Source organism: Aotus nancymaae, unplaced genomic scaffold, assembly GCF_030222135.1.
Source record: "Aotus nancymaae isolate 86718 unplaced genomic scaffold, 86718_ANA_hifiasm-v0.15.2.pri h1tg000040l, whole genome shotgun sequence".
Lineage (NCBI taxonomy): Eukaryota > Metazoa > Chordata > Mammalia > Primates > Aotidae > Aotus > Aotus nancymaae.
Window position 1 is genome coordinate 6,039,639 of NW_026988454.1, and position 21,805 is coordinate 6,061,443.

At 44.1% G+C, this 21,805-nt stretch overlaps 1 protein-coding gene across 3 annotated transcripts in view; it reads left to right on the forward strand.

Annotated features, from left to right (window-relative positions):
• Positions 1-21,805, forward strand: part of PRKN (parkin RBR E3 ubiquitin protein ligase) — a 1,419,146-nt gene that overhangs the window by 463,310 nt on the left and 934,031 nt on the right. For all 3 annotated transcript variants that reach the window (XM_021670246.2, XM_064360477.1, XM_064360476.1), the window contains exon 3: positions 11,514-11,754. In XM_021670246.2, the coding sequence (XP_021525921.2) occupies positions 11,514-11,754 (241 nt within the window). The remainder of the gene's footprint in view (positions 1-11,513; positions 11,755-21,805) is intronic.

Here is a 21,805-nt window from a genome sequence, read left to right on the forward strand (position 1 = left end):
TGGACTGGAGTATGGAAAAACCAGATGTAAAGGGAGTAATTACAAAGCTATTATAGTGAGAGAGGCCTGAAATGGGGAGGTGACTATTGATATATAAAGAAGTTGAAGATGTGAAGCGTATTTCTGAGAAAGAATTACTAACTGTTGGTGCTTTGCCGATGTCAAAGAGCAGGTAGGAGGAACCCAAGATACTGATTCTCTTGCAGCCTATTACAAAACGTAGGAGTATAATGAGATTTTTAGGTGGGAGGGGAAGTCTCGAAGTGGGTGATGTGGGGAATGGTTCCTCCTTTGACAGAACTCAGGCAGAGGAGGACGTCAGGTCAGAGAACGATGAACAATGACCACTGCTGAGTAGGAGCAGTCCTGGGGAGAGGCTGGGAGCTCTGAGAATGGGGATGGGGAGGGGCACAGGGCCTGTGGATGAGACTGAGGCCCAGGGTGTGAGAGCAGAGAAGAGGTTGGAATAGGATTTCAGGATGAAGGGTGTCCTGGTGCCCTCCTGGGTGGAGGAGGCAGATTCCAGCCATTGTATGCAGGGTTTGGGGTGCTGGTGAGAGCTGGGCACCACTGTTCGGGGTACATTGATGGTGAGGGCAACGGAAGAGCTTGAGAAAGCAGCAGGGGAGAGGGTCATTTATTGCTGTTAGTTATGGATGCGTTTCACATGAGTGTGCTATACCCAAGTGAGTTTAAACAGAAGTGCCAGGCTCTGAGTTTGTTGAGAGTCCACTTTTATGCCAGCATCCGAGAGTCAGCTAGAGCTCAAACCTCTCGGCCCAGAACAAAGGGCGGTCAACATTTTTATATCAGTTTAGGGTTGGGGGCAGTAAGCAGATTATTACAGAAGCAGAAGGAGTAGGCTGGGGGCGTGCCTAACAACAAAATTCTATTTGAAGTTGTTTTTCACTCAGGATGTGGGGTAGGCAGTTACACAGCTGTAGGTACAGGACGTATGAGCCAGTGGCCCCTATTTCTCAGAAAATTGGTTACAAGGATGCCAGGCATCTCGGACGACACAGTTCTCAGAACAGAATGCCTTGCATAGCTCAGGGTGGGTAAAATGGAGTTGGCAGGATTGTTTAAAATGTATTCACCACAGCCGAGTAAGGGTATTTCATTCCCCACTGGCGTTTTGGCAGAATCAAATCATGGATTTCTTGGTGGGATTCAAGGGGTCATAGTGGGTTCCGAGATACTTGAGGCTGACAGAGGCTATACGCTGTTTGATGAATTTTAGGAGCCAATTTAGTGTACATGGTCCAAAAGTTAGACCTAAAAGAAGGAGGAGTAGGGGGCCTGCCAGCCCGGTGATTAGGGTGGAGAGCCCAGGCTTTCAATTAAACAATCCCTGATACCAGGGAGTGTTATTTTCTCGCTCTTGGCGGCGTTTGTATGTTTTCCCTGACTTTCTGGACTTGTTGGCATAGAAACAACAGCTTTCCCCTAAGGCAGTACAGAGTCCCCCTTGGGTCATAAATTTAAGTCCCGGCGGTTTTGAAGGACCACCTTAGCCAGAAAGTCTAATTGGGCATCTAACATGTCTATGGCAGACTGAATTTCCTCTAGATCAGACTCAATCTGTTGGGAGATTGACAATAGTCCCGTTTCTCCTCGAATTAGAGCTGCAGTTCCCAGGGCGGTGGAGCCTGCCAGGCTAAGCCCTCCCAAGAGGGGCACCAGCACTGGGGCCGCGCGGCTGAACCTGGAGTACAGTCCGGGCCGGGCGAGGAGGGGTCGTCCTTCCGGTCCGCTGTACGCGTATACTTGGGGAAGTACATGGACTAAGACGCGCGGTTTAGGCCTTGCTTCTGGAGCTGTTTCGTTTATGCAGCGGGCAAGACCGGAGGTGCAGGCCCACCAAGTGCCATTAGGAGCTCTGTAGGACCATGAAGAATTCACAACAGTGAGTAAAGATTTATTCCATGTGGTTTAAAACAGAGAGGCAGACGAGTTATATTTAGAACTGATTAGGCAGGAAGCATTTTCCGCAATATCATCCAGAGTGAGTGAGTGGGAAGGCTTATTGCAGGGAGGGGACTTAAGTGAGATAAATCTCTCTGCTCCCACTCCTATATGGTACGGAGGTTTTGCCTTTAGGCATAACCAACAGTCCTGGGCCAACTCAGGCCGGGTGGTATTTAGAAGCATATGCATGTCCCTAAGGATGTTTATCAAGCTCGGGGCCAAATGAGGCTTAGGCCTGAGCCCGGAGACCGCTGGGGCAGGCTGGTTGAAATCTTCTAACTGGAGATGGGGCTGGAACACAGGGTCTCCTAAGTCCGCTATGGGCCCAATCGGGTTTGGCGGTCTCCAGTATGTAAGAACTTTCTTTTGGATTACAAAGTTCCCGGATCTCGTCCGGTTACATGTAGTCTTGAGTCCCCAGGTCATTCCCGTGGTCCGGTAGAAGGCAGAGGGATTGTGGATAGTTAGGTTCAGGAGGTTACAGGATTTCATTGAACACGTGTTAGGACGGGCAGCATGGGCAAACGAGAGGGTTGAAGATTTTGCTGGTCTTCAGCTACTTGCTGGCAGTTTACATCTGAGGGGTTTCCTGAACACAGGTAAAAGTTAATTGACTGAAGTTCCTTTTCTGCGTTGACAGATCTTTCACATTCCGGGAAAGGCACCCTGAGTCGACCCCCACCATGGAGCGCTGACACGAGGGCTAGCCTCTGAGAATAGGGCACACAGGTCAACCTGGAGGATTAACTCTGCCAGGGACAGCGTCCCCTTCCAAGTAGTACTACCAACCACTTGTCCTGTTTGGAAAGCAGTGATGAGGAAGGAATAGCTGTGTCCTTCGGGGGCCCAGGGTTGGCACGTGGTGACAGGAGTAGCAAAGAGGGAGAAGAAAAAACAAAGAGTGAGGGTTACTCGGGGATTACTCTTTTTAAGCGCAGGCCTAAAGGAGTGGGTCCTGGCTCGGGGACCCGTGTTGCTTGTTGAGTCTTGGTGGCGGGCTTTGCTGGGGAGCAGTGGGTCCAGGCTGCAATACCGTCAACCTTTAAGATGGTGGGGGTTGTCAGGATCACAGTGTAAGGTCCCTTCCACGAAGGGGTAAGTCCTTCCTTCTGGAACTTTTTGACATATATGAGGTCTCCTGGGTGGAAGGGATGGTCAGATGGTGGGTTAGGAGCAGGGGTTGGATGTGCTTCTCAAACGAGCGGCTGGGTAAAGTCTCATACCTGTTGGAGACACTGTAAGTACTATCACAGGTTGGCTTGAGAGATTTCTGCCAAATGGACATCCCTTCGCTTTGGTAAATTAGGGTGTGCTTGGCCACACATAATTTTATAAGGGGAGCATCTGGTTCTAAGGAGCGTGAGGGGAAGGTGGTTTGTCCAACTTCCACCGGTCTCTAGAATGAGTTTTGTAAGGGTGTCCTTTAAAGTTCGGTTCATGCGTTCAACCTGTCCAGAGCTCTGGGGCCTGTAGGCACAATGTAGTTTCCATCTGACATTTAATGCGCTACTGACTGCCTGAGTGATGGACGTGGCAAAGGCCGGACTGTTACCTGACCCAATGGCAGTTGGAAGCCTGTGCCAGGGAATGATTGCATTTAATAAAATTTTTATTACTGTGGAGGCAGTTTCATTTTGAGTGGCAAACGCCTCAGTCCACCCAGAAAAAGTATCTACCATTACCAGGAGATACTTATATCCAGCCTGGTGTGGTTTTATTTCTGTAAAGTTTACTTTCCGCCTCTTTCCTGGGCTGCATCCCCGGTTTTGGACCTTGCCTGGCGTGTACTTGTGCACAGGCCATGCGCTGTTAGCTGCCTGTGCAGTTAAGTCCTGGAGGTGGGGGATTTTGAAATGGTCCCATAGAAGTTGTGCCAACTTGGTTCCTCCTAGGTGCATGGTAGAATGAAGTTGGCCCACTAGGGCCCCCCCAGAGGCTCAGGCAGGAAGATTCTTGAGTCTGGGAGGATCCACCATCCATTTTGGTTTTTGTTGGCCTAAAGATCTGATGCTCGTCTTTCTTCCTCTGGAGAATATGTCAGACAATCAGGCAGGTCTGGCTGCAGGTGGGATATGACTCGCAACATAGGCTGTGGGGTGACAGGGAGTGTGGCTGCTTTTCGGGCTGTAGAGTCTGCTTTCTGATTTCCCCGGGCGATGTTCGTTTTGTGTCCCTGCTGTCCTTTGTAATGGATCACAGTGACCTGATGGGGAAGCCACACAGTCTCGAGCAGGACTGGAATTTCTTTGTTTTTGATCGTTTTTCCTGCCGGAAGTAAGTAGTCCCCTTTCCTGGTATATGGCCCCATGTGCATGCACCATAGCAAAGGCATACCGGCTCTCAGTGTAGATGTTTACCCGCTTGTCTTTTGCCCAGTGAAGGGCCTGGGTGAGGGCTATCAGTTTAGCCTTCTGTGCAGAGGTGCCAACTGGTAGTGTTTGAGCCCAAATAATATCAGTCTCGGTTGTGACAGCTGCACCAGCCTTGCACACCCCCTGGTTGATGAAGCTGCTTCCATTGGTGAACAAAGTGGCATCCACTTGCTTTAGAGGGGTATCCTGCAAGTCCAGCCTGCCAGTTTCTGTGACCTCCAGTGTTTCCTGGCAGTCATGGATGGGAGCAGAGAGGTCCAGGTCCAGGAGCAAGGTTGCTGGATTTTGGCACCACACAGGATGGAAAGTTAGCCTGGGCTGGTCCAGTAGCAGGCTCTGGTACTGTAGGATCTGTGAGTTTGACATCCATTTTTCTGAGGCACTTCTGAGTAGGATTTTCACTGCATGGGGTGTCATAAGGGCCAATTCTTGGCCCAGGGTTAACTTATCGGCTTCCCAGACCAAGCTTGCAGTAGTTGCCACTGCCCGCAGGCAGCTTGGCCAACCTGAGGCCACTTGGTCCAATCTTTTTGATAGGTAGGCAACTGGCCGTTGCCATGGTCCCAGGGTCTTGGTGAGGACCCCCTTGGCCATGCCCTTGTTTTCATGGACAAACGGGTGGAAAGGTTTTGACACGTCTTGGATTGCCAAAGCCGGTGCTTCAGTGAGAGCCTTTTTTAGGTTCTGAAAGGCCTGTTTCTCTGTTTCATTCCAGACCAATGCCCCACTCCGACTGGTTGTGGTGGAGAGGGGCTTGGCGATTTCTGCGAACCCCAGAATCCAGAGACAGCAGTATCCTGCAGCCCCCAGGAATTCCCGCACCTGTTTTTTTGTGGTGGGGGTTGGGATCTGCATGACAGATAGCCAGTTTCCGAGCATTGGAAAGCGCTTGCTTTCCCTGGGTGAGGTCATATCCTAAATAAGACACCTTTTGGAGGCAGATTTGGGCCTTTTTTTTTTCTTTTTGCTGAGACTCGGTATCCAAGTCCTTGGAGGAGGCATAACAAGCCTTTTGCATGTTGTAGGCCTTTTCCATGGCCCGCAGTAGGTCATCTACATACTGGAGCAAGGTGCAGTGTGGATGCCTGGCCTGAAAATGCATTAGGTCCTGCTGGAGAGCATCTCCAAAAAGGGTGGGAGAATTTTTGAACCCCTGAGCTAATCAGGTCCAAGTTACCTGGGTAGTGTCTCCGAGTTTGGATCTGTCCGTTCAAAAGCAAAGACTGGCTGGCTTTTAGGGGCCAGATGGATGGCAAAGAAAGCATCCTTTAAGTCCAAGACAGTGTATACTGTATGGTTTGTTGGGAGTAGGCTGAAGAGGGTGTACAGGTTTGAAACAGTCGGATGGACAGTAATTGTCTGCTTGTTGACCTCCCATAAATCCTAGACTGGCTAATAGTCATTGGTGCCAGGCTTTTTTACTGGCAGGAATGGAGTATTCCAGGCTGATTTGCACAGTCTTAAAATATTTGCCTGCAGTAGTCACTGTATGTGGGGACTCATGCCTTCCCTGGCCTTTTGGCTCATGGGGTACTGTTTTACTTGTACAGATGGAACCATGGCCAATAGTTCTACAGTTATGGGAGGATGCTGTTTTGCCAGTCCTCGTGGTTCTGCCCAAACATGGGGAAACTGGGCCTGCAATTCCAACATAAGGGAGTTGTTTTCCGAGGCCATGGTTGGGGAGCTTAGAACCAGGAGATATTCCTCCGACAAGGGGGTTGTTAGCAAGAGGTGGGTGGTTGATGAGTCCCGGTTCTCTCAGGTTAGGTGTGTTCCTTGAGTTGCGAAAGAGATGGAGGCTTGCAGTTTATGGAGTAGGTCTCTTCCCATCAGGGGATATGGGCACTCCAGGACTATCAAAAAGAAATGAATGAGTTACTTTTTTGTGGCCTAAGTTTACTTCTCGGGTTTGCATGACTGGGTGTTTGCAAATAGTTCCTGTGGGTCCTTGAACTACCACTTTTATATTGGTGACCTGGCCCAAAGGTATTTTTAATAGTGAGTGTTCTGCTCCAGTATCAATTAAAAATTTTACAGGATGACCCCCTGTTGTGGCAGTGACCATGGGCTCCTGGGGCCCAAGCGAAAATGAGCCCTGACCCCATCAATCTTCTAGCTCCTCCATGGCCAGGAGTTTCTTTTTATTCTCGGTTTCTCATCTTTGGGGACATTCATTTTTCCAGTGCCCTGTTTGTTTACGGTAGGCACACTGATCTCGCTGTAGTGGGGTTCAGGCCCCCAACTGACGATGGCCCTTGTCTTTCTTGTTGATTTGTTGGAAAGGGGGTCTCCCCCATGTCTCCTGGAGAGCAGCCACCAAAATTTTTGCCTGTCTCTTGAAAGCTTTGTCAGCAGCATTTTCTCTATCATCAAACACCTTCTGGGCTATTTCTAAAAGTTGTGTGATGTTCATGCCACTAAATCCTTCTAACTTTTGTAATTTCTTCTGGATGTCTGGGGCTGTCTGAGCCACAAAAGCCAAATTTAAAGTGCAGCTATTTTCAGGAACAACCAAATAAAATGGGGTATAAATGCGATAGGCCTTCTGGAGACGTTCCAAGAACACCCCAGGAGTCTCATCAGCTCCCCGGATCACTTCCATGGTTTTGGATAAATTCATGGGTTTCTGTGTAGCTACCTTAATGCCCATGAGTAGATTGCAGTGAAAGTTGTCCAAAGCATGCCTCCCCACTGAGGAATTGGGTTCCCAGTTTGGTCTGCTGGTAGGGAAGACTTCCTCCAACCAGTCTCTGGCCTCCTCTTCAGGCTGACCAGTGGAGGACAGGAAATGCTTTCACGCTTCTCTGCAGATATGGTCCCTCTCCTCCACAGTAAAAAGGGTGAGAAGGATTTGCTGTCAGTTGTCCCAGTGAGGACGATGAGTCTGAAGTATGGATTCCACCAGAGCGGTCAGAGCCTGGGTTTTTTCAGAAAATGGTGGGTTCTGAGCTTTCCAATTATACAAGTCAGAGGTGGAAAATGGGACATAAACTAAAAATGGGGTTGATTGCTCACCACCAGCTGAAAGCAGTGCCTCCCTTAGGGGGTAAGGGTAGCCTACTCTCCATGTCATGGTAGGAGTCTGGAATCCACAGGTGATGACGCGGCAGGGGGAACAGAAGAAGGAATAGTAGGAGACCCTGTCGGGGCTGGCGGGTCGTAAGGTGGGGGAAGGAGGGGAAAAACTTTGTCCTCCTCAGATGGAGGCAGAACTGGAGGGGCTGAAGCTGAAGAGGGGGGTGACCAAGTGGTGCAGTTAAGGAGTATTTTAGAAGCAGGATCTTGAGCCCTGCAGGATCAGAGCCACAGCAATGGGTTAAGAACCCAGTGTAGCCACTGATCAATATACGGGAACTGGTTGGGGTGGCCTGGATTTTCTGTAACTACCCTCCAAACAGCCCGATGACTTCAGGGTCCAGTGACCCCATGTCCGGCCACTCCACATTAAAACTTGGCCATTCCAGTTTACACAGGGTGTGGAGTCAGCCCTTGGAGAGGCAAACTCCATGATCACCCGCAAAATCCAGGGAAAAGTTTTTAAGCATACATTGTAAAGGAGTAGGTGGCTGAGGATGGGAACGGGAAGGTGCATTTCCCATCTTGGCTTACAAGAGAAAATTATACCCAACACGGGCAGAAATATTCTTGGCCAGGAGGGGATGGTTGAGAGAACCTATAAGCCAGAAAGAGAACAAAAAAAGTCAGGGCTAAAGCTGTTTGCCACGTGGAAGATTCAGATGAAATACCGGGCCGACACCTGTCTTCCTCTGCATCTGTAACCCAGGTACTTCTGGTGTCTCCACTCGTTGAAAGCCTCGAGTTCGAATTTGGCCCTCTCGGTGAGGGGAGAGAGGAGAGCCATAAGGGCCAGGTTCTGGAGTCTCTGTACCTGTCGAGAACAAGGGATTTCAGTGGTACGTGGCAGGGGACAGGGTCTGGGGGTGTATTTGGTATTAGATTCCGGGTCCACTGGGAACCAGAGTTCACGGGGAAGGGCTTGGAAGGAGTTTAGAAGAGCGAAAGCTCACCTTACGTATGACTCAGAAGGCCTGAGTTGGCTGGGGAAAGTGTTTGGGTGGCAGAACAGGTGTGCCAGCAAGTCAGCAGGGTGGCTTTTTTGGATCCACCACCTATTTACAGTGGGGGACAGCCAGACATTTGGCCGGGGACGGTGACAGTCCACTTGCCAGCAGTCTCTATGGTGCCAGAACTTCCAGTCAATAAGGGGGTGAGGTTTACAATCTAATCCATAACAGCACTCAATGGTTTTGAAACTGTACAGACAATTTTTGGGCGACTATCCTAGACACCAGACTAGAGCCACCGTTCCAGGGGGCAGGAGGTCTCTACCGATGGTAGAGAAAAAGCTTTTCCCCAGCTGCCTGGTACAATATCGGTGGCCAGACATACGACACCAAGACAGAGGACACACAGAAATGGGGAAAGGGGTGCCCCATGAGGGTCCACTCAGATGCCCTCCTGGCCGCTTCCCTTGTGGGAATTTAGGAGCCTCTTAGCATCAGCAGGTTGGTATAAACACACGACAAGGATCAGATTTGAGCGGAGCCCGAAACTGTCTTAAGTCATATGAGGTCACCACGGTACTGCAGGTTGGGGCCATCTCAGACTCCATAGTTGTTCACCACAGAGCCACAAATTGGAGATCCAAGGGCAGGCCCTTGGCCTCCTCATTCAATCTATACATGTACACATACACTTATTCAGAGGCTAATACAGTTGTTATTAACTAGACAAATTTAGTGACCTGTGGTCCTGTCCTCCAGTGTCCTGAATTTTGTACAGGATTAATGAAGGGGTGCCCCCATCAGGGCTTCTCCCTTCCAGAAACCAGAGAGAAAAGAGTCAGGTCTGACTTACCTTCCCAGGACCTGAGACAATGGACTCAGAGCCAAATTATGTGGGCGCGACAGTGGTCAGTCCATTCCTCTCTGGAGACACTGACTTATGGGGCCCTGGAATGTCTCAGGGGCACCTCTCCTATAGTTCATTCGTCCAAGGAGGTCCAGGGCTAGCCCGGTCCGTGCCCGGTGGTGATATAAATTCTCACTGGGGCCTCCAAGTGTTATACCTGAGCAAGTTTAAACAGAAGCGCCATGCTCTGAGTTTGTTGAGAGTCCACTTTTATGCCGGCATCCGAGTCAGCTAGAGCTCAAATCTCTTAGCCCAGAACAAACGGCAGTCAACATTTTTATATCAGTTTAGGGTCAGGTGGTGGTAAGCAGATTATTACAGAAGCAGAAGGAGTAGGTTGGGGGTGGGGATGCCTAACAACAAAATTCTATTTAAAGTTGTTTTTCACTCAGTGTGTGGAGTAGGCAGTTACACAGCTGCAGGTACGGGATGTTTGTGCCAGTGGCCCCTATTTCTCAGAAAATTGGTTACAAGGATGCCAGGCATCTTAGACTACAAAGTTCTCGGAACGGAATGCCCTACTTAGCTCAGGGTGGATAAAATGAAGTTGGCAGGATTGTTTAAAATGTATTCATCACAGCCAAGCCATGGTATTTCAAGTGTTCTTTGAGCATGCCTAAAATGAGAATGGCAAAAGGTATTTGAAAGGCATTTATTTATTTATTTTAATGTTAATTTAATTTAATTTTTTTAAACTGGTCTCGCTCTGTTGCCCAGGCTGCAGTGCAGTGGCATGATCTTAGCTCACTGCAACCTCCAGCTCCCAGGTTCAAGCAATTCTCTTGCTTCAGCCTCCTGTATAGCTGAAATGATGGGCACTCACCACGCGGCTAATTTTTTTGTGTGTGTGTATCTTTAGTAGAGACAGGGTTTCACCATGTTGCCCAGGCTGGTCACAAACTCCTGGCCTCAAGTGATCTGCCAGGCTCAGCCTCCCAGAGTGCCGGGATTACAGGTGTGAGCCACCATGCCCAGGTGGCATTCATTTATTGAGAGAGTAAGGTCCTTGCTCTGTCTTAAGAGAGTAGCAAGAGATAAGTAACTGCTTCTATGTAGTAGTGTGTGTGTGTGTGTGTGTGTGTGTGTGTGTGTGTTTTCAAGCAATTCTTCTGCCTCGGCTTCATGAGTAGGTGGGACTACAGGTGCACACCATCATGCCCAGCTAATTTTTGTATTTTTAGTAGAGACAGGTTTTTGCCATGTTAGCCAGGCTCTTCTGGAACTCCTGACCTCAGGTGATCCACCCACCTTGGCCTCTCAAAACGCTGGGATTACAAGCCTGAGCCACCGTGGCCGGCCCTATGTAGTAGATAAACTGGAATTCCATTTAGGGTAGCCTAGTTCTTATCCTAGCAAATAACCTGACGTTTAATTTTATTCCACAACATGTTAAAGTCTTCTGTTTCTGCGTGTCAATATATAGATGCAAAACCTTTTTGTATTTGTTTGCTGATTTTCGTGGTTAAATTGGCAGAGAGAGGGAATGAACCCTGGGTGGCAGGAGTGTGCTCCCACCTTGCTTCCCCTCCGGTGTAGCAATGTGTGTGCTGGTGCTCATGGAGGGTTGTGTGTGAAGTCTGCTCAAACACATTCACTTCCGATGCTGTGAAAAAATGCCCTCAAATTGATAATAACTTACTTTCTATATTTTTATAAGACAGAAATGTATGCCAGTATTTAAATTAGATAATTATAAGGACAAATCACTTCTGATGTCAATCAGTTTCATTATTTAAGAATACTATTATCAGCCAGGCATGGTGGCACACACCTGTAATCTCCGCTACTTGGGAGGCTGAGGCAGGAGAATTGCTTGAACCCAGGATGTGGAGGTTGCAGTGAGCTGAGATCATGCCATTGCACTCCAGCCTGGACGACAGAATAAGACTCTATCTAGGTGCTAGGTGTGTGGGGAGGTGCGGTGGAAACAAAAAGATCATTTTCACTGTGCTTATAGATCCAGTATGGTAATATTTTTTTCCTGCTAGGTTACATGTCCTTTTGAATATGACTTCAGCATTCTGTTGTGTTTCACATATTCCCAGATTTCTGTTTCTATTCCCAGTTCAGTGTTGTTTGTCTACTATGTATAGTATGTAAGCACTGTGACCAAATGTGCACATAAATTGGTCAATTACATATCATTTTCCTTTTCCTTCTAACACTGAGGATAAGGTAAACACTGGGTGGCATTTCAGGTTTGCCATTTCCTTGTTTTTTTCCCTTGCTCTCAAACAGAACTGTGACCTGGATCAGCAGAGCATCGTTCACATTGTGCAGAGACCATGGAGAAAAGGTCAAGAAAGCAATGCAACTGGAGGTGACAACCCCAGAAACGCAGCAGGAGGCTGTGAGCGGGAGCCCCAGAGCTTGACTCGGGTGGACCTCAGCAGCTCAGTCCTCCCAGGAGACTCTGTGGGGCTGGCTGTCATTCTGCACACTGAGAGCAGGAATGGCTCACCACCAGCTGGAAGTGCAGGTAATTGGAATGCTCTAAGATTATTAAGCACTTGGTTTGTTTAGTGTAGTCTCTGTGGAGCGTGGCCTCATCGGGTGCATATTTAGTTTATGATACATTTTGGATTGGAGTCTCTAATTCACTGCAAGGAGATATCACTGTAACTGGAGTACTTTGATATAAACTTTGAGAATGCATTTATTATAAGTACTATGAAATAGGTTTTCATATTGAGATTAAATATAAGAGATATATTTCTAATGGTGTAGAAAAATTCTAAAAAGTAGAAAGAACTTTAGAGCTAATTTGAGCCATGTGTAGTTTCTAAAGCCACATATTCCAATGCTGATAATATCCTTAGTATGAAAGGACTCCTCCTAAAAAAGAAAAAAGAAAAAAAAAATAGAAAGAAAGGATGACTCCTTCTCTCTGTGCTACCACCCATTTAAAAATGCTTTTCTTTGGCAAAGATGGTTATCATTCAGTTATTTTGAAGATATTAATATGTTTCCCTTAGTCTTTTATTCTCTAAGTAGTCAAAGATGTAATACAATTAATTTTGACTGTGTTTGACAGAAGGCACAAAATAATCACAATGACTTTACCCGGTAGAAATTGATTTTCCTCCCACATACAATAGGTCCTGGCAGTTGTGGGCTTGTGTGGCCTTCACCACATCAGACATTATTGGGACCTACAAGATGGAAGCCTAACATAATAAAAAATGTCTCCTACTAGAATTGCTAAATAAAATCTAAGGAATTTTTGAAATTTTAGATGAGCTTGCAAAAAATTAAAAAAAAAAAAAAGATAATTTCCTGGGACAAATGAAAATGTAGAAACAACATCTTTAAATACAAGAGTAGATAAGCTGAGAAAGTAAGGCATTAGCTGATGCTCTGTGATCTTGAGATGGTTGTGGAAGGGAAAGAGGCTCTGCTTCACGTGAGCTGGGCACCTGGGGTCTGATATGAAAAAATGGAGAGATAGAAATAAATGTCAGCAATGGGGGAAAATGAGATAAATCTAAACCCCTGTAATATCTGTGTGATCCAGAATGATACATTAATATAAATATCAAACCCGAGCTCATAATAATTCTGATGTTTCAACCAGAGTATGTATAAGACCATTCTGACATTGACACCTCTGGAGGAAAACAAACCCTACTGAAGGATACTCATGCTCCAACATCATAAACCAAACTAGGGAAAATTTCACCTTGAGTGTGTGAGAGACCAGAATATGCTACCCCAAAATATAACTGTAGGAGACCAGAATATGCCACCCCAAAATATGCCACTTTAGCATAAGTATTATTTTGAGCTGATTATTTTGAGAAACAGTAGACACAGGACAAGCTCTAGAAATAGAGCCGAAGTCACCCTTTTGCAAGGGAAATTTGTATCTACAAAGGAAATCTCCATTTGTAAGCGTGTCTCCCTCTCCTTACTAGGAATAGGAGGACAGAGTCTCTGGAGACTGATCCTTCAGAAGGCACCAACTTAATAATCTGCCTAACAAACCTTACTGTGTCTTCTCCACTCCCTTTCTTCCTTTGCCTTTAAAGATGAGATTCAAGCCTGAGTTTTAGGCCACCTCTTTGAGATTTATGCATTTTTCTGGGTGTTTCACATGTGCAGTCATCCCTCCCCATTAATAGGCAATATGTTTCAAATCCCCCAATGCATGCCTGAAACTGAAAAGGGTACCAAACCCTATATTTACTATGTTTGTTCCTGTACAACTGTATAACACATTGGATTTATTGTGTGAGTAGACCTATCTACTCGTTCTTTAATGTGATTTTCCAAAATAAAATTCATACTAAAAATAAAATAATCACACTTTAGAGCAAAATTAAACCATTACTTATTATCTCAACATCGAAAGCAGTTTTAGCACAATAATTATATTGTGTGCACATTCATATTCTTTACTCAGTTTCCTAGTGTGTCTGTCTCTACTATCTTATCAATAGTATTTATCTGAAAATGTTAGCCTTCTTATTTTGTTTTATCATAAAATTCTCCTTGGTCTTCTCCGGAATTTTGTTTTAGGAGAATGAACTTAGAAATACTGACACTTTTAATTGACACACTCTCTAGACTGTAACATTTTAGTTAAGAAAATATAGTATTTTTTCTGTCTAGGGTCTGAGATACCAGTAGGCGCTGAGAAAATTCTACTAAATGTCCAATATTTTCTTTATATTTTTAAATTGAAATTTGTAATTATTTCAACCCAAACAATAGACAATAAATTCTGGTAAACTTGTGCAATGTGGAAATGACAGCAGCTTTCAGAGCGGTGTACGCTCCATGATGACACGCTGTTTCACCTTTACTTTCCACCCGTGTCTGGGTCACATCTGACCTCTGACCACCCGGTTTCTCATTTACCCCTCCGTTTTGTGGTCTGCCAGCTTTGTGCATTTTGCAGGCTAGGGACTGGCTCAGGAAACACGGCATGGTGCAGTGGGTGACCACAAGGGTGCCTCCCTACACCACTGCAGACTGGGGACAGCTCTTCCTGGTACCCTATATGCTCCTACTAAAAGGCATCAGTTATATTGCATCTGTAAAGAATTGGGAAAAGACAGATGACTGATCCCAGGTCAACTTTCTGATTTAATTCTGTGTTGAACTAACAACTAAACTACAAGTAGCCGTCTCCTACTCGTTAGAACTGAAAGAATCCTTCACCTAACTCTTATGACTCTTAGTACTTCCTATTTGGTACTCCGGTTACTTTACCTTTTAATCTCTTTGAGGACCAAGTTTTTGTCCAGTTAACTGTAGTTTCCCCCAAAATCTCCTAGAGGAGTGGTGATACATGTTTACTACATTGCTTAAAATTATAAACATAGTAAGTAATTCATCAGAGTTTCTGTGCACTTAGCTTTTAGAACAAAAGGTTTATTTAAAATTATTCAGAGAAAGAGAGATTTCACCTCTTAAAAAGTCTTGGTTCATTGCTGGTTTGAATGAACACTTTGATGGAATGATTTGAAATGACTATATGCAAACAGTATGCATATATGATTTTTTTTTTAACTAAAACTTACAGCGTAAAGTTCCTAGAGCAGAGATTCACAGACTCTCATGTGCAGAATTATCTTGCATGCTCTTCCATGCTTCTTTGATGGACAGAAATTCTTATGCCATGGCACGAAAAAATATCTTGTTTCATTCTTTTTCTGTGACCAGAAATTTTGATTTATTTTTCTGGGGTAGAAGCCCCAAAACGTTGGCACCATACACACTCTGAGAAACTCTGCTGTATCACTGAGATTTTCCAACCTTACGATTATGGATCCTACCTCTTGTTCTCACAGAACAATCAGACACTGGGAGGGAGAACAGAGCAGGTTGGTGAGAGGTGAATACACCGAGCCAGTCTTAACAGCCGGAGACAATTCCTCTCTATGTGCTTCACACATTAAACACATACAACATCCATCATTTGAAAAGACATAAAAGTTCCTTGGTTATACAATGTTTGAAAACCTCTGCCTCAGAAAAACCCCAATTTTCTTTGCTTTCAGAGTCTTCAAACTCAACTTCAAAGAATGTAAGTGCTGGCTGGATGTGGGAGGGCTTTAATGAGTGAATGGCTGGGCTGTAGCCACACATGTTGTCGAAACAGATGGAAACTTCTGAAACCTGAGAAGGTGCTTTTCAGGCATTTTTAGGTGGCAAAAGATAACTAGTCGACATGAGAGGTGATAAGGTGATGTACATGAATAACCAGTTACACTGTTGGTATTGAGAACCTGACTGTGTCATACTAAGGCTTGTAAGAGGAAGCGAAGGAACTCGAAGGAATCTCTGAAGTAATTTTGACAGCAGTGCTGCTCAAGCTTCAGTGCTCGTCAGAATCACCTGAGGACCAACAGAAGCACAGATGACTGGACCCAGACCCGTTGGCCTTGGATAGAGGCTGAGAAGTTGTATTTCTAACAAGCTCCCAGGTGATACTAATACTACACGTCCAGGAGCTGCGATTTGAATAGTACTGCCCTAAATAGTAAAAAAAATAGTATAGATTAAAATATGGTCAATGAATAAAATCTATTTTACTAACTTTTGAACAAGAACTTTGAGTGAGCTACACCAGGGCTGCAGGGTGCCTGTGTGTAAATTTCCTTCACGTATTGTTGGTGTTTCCTAAATGAGGCGCCATTCATCATCTCCGGATGGTCAGATGAGATGAAGCTATGGTACCTAGCAAATAACAGGAGGTTAGTGCAACCGTTGTGGAAGACAGTGTGGCAATTCCTCAAGGATCTAGAAATAGAAATGTCATTTCACTCAGCAATCCCATAACTGGGTATATACCCAAAGGATTATAAATCATTCTGTTATAAAGACACATGCACACATATGTTCATTGCAGCACTGTTTACAATAGCAAAGACCTGGAGCCAACCCAAATGTCCATCAATGATAGACTGGATAAAGAAAATGTGGCACATATACACCATGGAATTCTATGCAGCCATAAAAAGGATGAGTTCATGTCTTTTGCGGGGACATGGATGAAGCTGGAAACCATCATTCTCCACACACTGACACAAGAACAGAAAACCAAATACCGCATGTTCTCACTCATAAATGGGTGTTGAACAATGAGAACACATGGACATAGAGAGGGGAAATCACACACTGAGGTCTGTTGGGGAGTAGGGGAGTAGAGGAGGGTAGCAGGGGGTGGGGGCATTGGGGAGGGATAACATTAGGAGAAATACCTAATGTAGGTGACGGGGAGATGGGTGCAGCAAACCACCGTGGCATGTGTATACATATGTAACAATCCTGCACGATCTGCACATGTACCCCAGAACTTAAAGTATAATAAAATAAAGAAAATTAAAATAGAAATAAATTGATTTGCCATATCTAAAAAAAATGGGAGACTCCTCTAATATATGTCATACAGTTAATGAACTACATAAACAAATGGTGACTGAGTCCTTATTCGGTGCCAAGCACAGTGCTAGGTATTGGGACGTCGCAGAAAATAGAAACAGACAAAATACCTAACCTGAATGGAGCTGTTCTTTTTGGAGCAGAAGAGAGTAAAGAAACAACCAACCAACTCTTGGAGTAACAGCAGAGTCAAGAGGATGGAGAGTATTGGCTGGGAGTTTTAATACACAGTGTGGCCGCATGGAGTTTTAACATACGGTGTGGCCACGAGGCTTGTGTGATGAGCTAACCTGCAAGGAGAGCACCCTCAGGGAGCATCCATTTGTGTGCAAGCAGAGGCAACAGCAACCTGTGAGCCCCAGCCTGGGTCCTGTCCAGAAGGCACAGCAGCCAGCATGGCGTGAAGCTTGGATCAAGTGGAGCACTGGGAAGAGGATGTCAGAAAAAGGGCAGGGTGGGGCAGGGCAGGAAGCGTCTGCTGGGCCCTAGATTTGACCCTGTTGAGAAAGTTTGACTTTTGAGTGATAGAGTAACTTGATCTGACTTTAGGAAGGCTCACGCTGGCTGCTTGTGAAGGAACTGCAAGAGGAAAGAGTGGAGGGAACAGAACCCATAAGGTTTTCAAATCCTAGAACTGCTGCACTGCCCAGAATATCGGGAACAGGCTGTACCCGCAAGTGGTGTGGATCAGTGCTTGCTGCAAACCTGGCAATATAGGAAGTGAATCCTTGTTTCCCTGAAATATCTCATTTAATTCCTTGCAGTTCTGTTAGGCAGAACATGTTCATATCCTCTTTATAGATGAGGAAATAACAGAGACCACTTAAGGAACCACCCAGACAAGGCAAGCCTTACACAGGGACCATCTCACTCCAGAGCTTATGTTTCAAGTATTCAGTAGCCTGTGTTTTCCTGAATATAGATATTAGATGGAATGTAAAAATTAGGAATTTTTGCATTTCCTCTAGATATTTTGGTTAGAAAGTAGATATAATCTCACAATGGATCTTTTTGAAGGTCATGTCAATTGACTTCAGATAAGTAGTCAAATTTTAAAACTGTATATTACATGGTATGCTACTTTTTCATAATTTTTTGCTTTGGGAAAAAATGAAAACCTTTGGTAATTTTTTTCCAATTGTTTTGAGTGTCACTGACTAGGTTACTAAGAAAGCATTTCATTATATGGAAGACAGTTGACTATACAATAGCCCTTTTTCTTCTTACTAAATTAAAGAGACTAGTTTTGATGACACAGTATGTCAAGCTTGTCCAATCCACCAAACCATATGCGACCCAGGACAGCTTTGAAGGCAAATCCTTAAACTTCCTTAAAACATGGTGAGGGTTTTTTGTTTTGTTTTGCTTTTTGCGATTTTTGTTTTTACCTCATCAGCTATCATTAGTGTATTTGATGTGTGGCCCAAGACAATTCTTCTTCCCTTGTGGCCCAGGGAAGCCAAAAGATTTGACATGCCTGCATTATGGGCTAGAATAAGTTCTAAAGGTTAAATATAAAAATGTAAAAATAGACAAATATTTTTAGAAATTTAAAATAAATGGCAGCAAACCACCTTGCCATGTATTTACCTATGCAACAGTCCTGCATGATCTGCACATGTATCCCAGAACCTAAAGTACAATTAGAAAAAAAAAGAAATTTAAAATAATTGAAATTGCTTTTAAGACGAGCTTTGGAGATATACCATTAATACATTATAATTGTTAGAGAATATGTTTTTATCAACAAATTTTTTGCCAGTGGTTGAATGTGGTACAAAATGAAAATTATTCTGGGATTGTGTATTAACTAACACCTGCCAAACACTAATCAGTCATGGAAGCCTGCTAATTGGATAAAGTGATAAGCTCCAGACTTAATTCTCATTTTATCCAAAACCAAATCTCAAGTACTTGAAAATATGTGTTATACATGCTAACGACTTTAGGCCAGAGGGTATGAGTTTCTTCGTGTTTTGCACAGCTTTAAGGAGTGCCTCTTGTGTAAATGTTTCTTGAAAAAATCCAAAATGTTGGCAGTCATACTAGAGTTGATCTCAACATAAAAATTATTAAAAATAGATTATTATTTTGCCAGGAATTTCATCTTTTTTCCAACAATAGTAAAGGTGAAAACACAGAAAGTAGTATTGCTCAGCAGTGAGACTTCTGCCAGCCTCACATATTTCTGGTGGGTGAGGGATGGTCAAAGTAGAGGGAAAATCCTGTAATCTTTTCTAAGAAGTCTGAACGCTAGTATAGTATTCTATATACTAGTTGCTCCTTCCTCCTTTTTTTTTTTTCTGAGATGGAGTTTTGCTCTTGTTGCCTGGAGGGCAGTGGCTCGATTTCACTCACTGCAACTCCTTCCACCTGGGTTCAAGCAATTCTCCTGCCTCAGCCTCACGAGTAGCTGGGATTATAGGTGCATGTCACCATGCCAGGCTAATTTTTGTTTTTGTTTTGTTTTGTTTTGTATTTTGCATGGTTAGAATTGCAAATATTTATTGGGCTCTGAAGTAATAACAATGTCTGATATTGGCATTGCATGGAGTTTTTTTTTTAATTGTACTTTAAGTTCTGGGGTATATGTGCAGATCTTGCAGGATTGTTACATAGGTACACACATGCCATGGTGGTTTGCTGTCTCCATTTCCCCGTCACCTACGTCAGGCATTTCTCCCAGTGTTATCCCTCCCCAACCTCCCTGTTCCCTGCTGTCCCACCCCTAGCTCCCCATCCCCCAACATACCCCAGTGTGTGATGCTCCCCTCACTGTGCCCATCTGTTCTCATTGTTCAACACCCGCCTATGAGTGAGAACATGTGGTGTTTGGTTTTCTGTTCTTGTGTCAGTTTGCTGAGAATGATGGTTTCCAGATTCATCCATGTCCCTACAAATGACGCAAACTCATCATTTTTTATGGCTGCATAGTATTCCATGGTGTATATGTGCCACATTTTCCTTGTCCAGTCTATCATCGATGGGCATTTGGGTTGGTTCCAGGTCTTTACTCTTGTAAACAGTTCTGCAGTCAACATACATGTGCATGTGTCTTTATAATAGAATGATTTATAATCCTTTGGATATATACCCAGTTATGGGATTGCTGGGTCAAATGATATTTCTATTTCTATCCTTGAGGAATCGCCACACTGTCTTCCACAATGGTTGAACTAATTTACACTCCCACCAACAGTGTAAAAGTGTTCCTGTTTCTCCACATCTTCTCCAGCATCTGTCATCTCCAGATTTTTTAATGATCACTATTCTAACTGGCATGAGATGGTATCTCAATGTGGTTTTGATTTGCACTTCTCTAATGACCAGTGATGGTGAGCATTTTTTCATATGTTTGTTGGCCTCAAAAACCAACATATATTGAAAATTGTCTGTTCATATCCTTTGCCCACTTTCGAATGGGTTTGATTTTTTTTTTCTTGTAAATCTGCTTTAGTTCTTTGTATATTCTGGATATTAGCCCTTTGTCAGTTGGGTAGATTGCAAAAAGTTTTTCCCAATCTGTTGGTTGCCAGTTGACACTAATGATTGTTTCTTTTGCTGTGCAGAAGCTCTGAAGTTTAATTAGGTCCCATTTGTCTATTTTGGCTTTTATTGCCATTGCTTTTGGTGTTTTAGTAATGAAGTCCTTGCCTATGCCTATGTCTTGTATGGTTTGGCCTGTATTGTCTTCTAGGATTTTTATGGTGTTAGGTCTTATGTTTAAATCTTTAATCCATCTGAAGTTAATGATAGTGTAAGGTGTCAGGAAGGGGTCCAGTTTCTGCTTTCTGCACATGGCTAGCCAGTTTTCCCAACACCATTTATTAAACAGGGAATCCTTTCCCCATTGCTTGCTTTTGTCAGGTTTTTCAAAGATCAGATGGTTATAGATATGTGGCATTGCTTCCAAGGCCTCTGTTCTGTTCCATTGGTCTATATCTCTGTTTTGGTACCTGTACCATGCTGTTTTGATTACTGTAGGCTTGTAGTATAGTTTGAAGTCAGGTAGCCAAACGCCTCCAGCTTTGTTCTTTTTGCTTAGGATTGTCTTGGCTATGCATGCTCTCTTTTGGTTCCATATGAAGCTTAAAGTGTTTTTTTCCGATTCTGTGAAGAAGGTCCATGGTAGTTTGATGGGCATAGCATTGAATCTGTAAATGACTTTGGGCAGTATGGCCATTTTCATGATGTTGATTCTTCCTAACCATGAGCATGGAATGTTTCTCTATCTGTTTGTGTCCTCTCTTATTACCTTGAGTAGTAGTTTTCAGTTCTCCTTGAAGAGGTCCTTTACATCCACTGTTAGTTGTATTCCTAGGTATTTTATTCTCTTTGTAGCAATTGTGAATGGGAGTTCACTCTTGATTCGGCTCTCTGTTTGTCTGTTATTGTTGTATAGGAATGCTTGTGATTTCTGCCCATTGATTTTATATCCTTAGACTTTGCTGAAGTTGCTTATCAGTTTCAAGAGATTTTGGGCTGAGACAGTGGGGTCTTCTAAATATACAATCATGTCATCTGCAAATAGAGACAATTTGACTTTCTCTTTTCCTAATTGAATATCCTTTATTTCTTTTTCTTGCCTGATTGCTCTTGCTAGAACTTCCAGTAGTATATTGAATAGGAGTAGTGAGAGAGGGCATCCTTGTCTAGTGCCAGATTTCAAAGGGAATGCTTCCAGTTTTTGCCCATTCAGTTTGATATTGGCTGTGAGATTGTTGTAAATAGCTTTTGTTATTTTGAGATACCTTCCATTGATACCTAGTTTATTGAGGATTTTTAGCATAAACAGTTGTTGAATTTTGTCGAAGGCCTTCTCTGCATCTATTGAGATAATCGTGTGGCTTTTGTCTTTGGTTCTGTTTATCTGATGGATTACATTTATATACTTCCATATGCTGGACCAGCCTTGCATCCCCAGGATGAAGCCTATTTCATAGTGATGGATGAGCTTTTTGATGTGCTGTTGCATTCAGTTTGCCAGTATTTTATTGAAGGTTTTTGCATCTATGTTCATCGTGGATATTGGCCTGAAGTTTTCTTTTTTAGTTGAGTCTCTGCTGGGTTTTGGTGTCAAGATGACATTGGTCTCATAAAATAATTTAGGGAGTATTTCCTCTTTTTGTATTGTTTGGAAT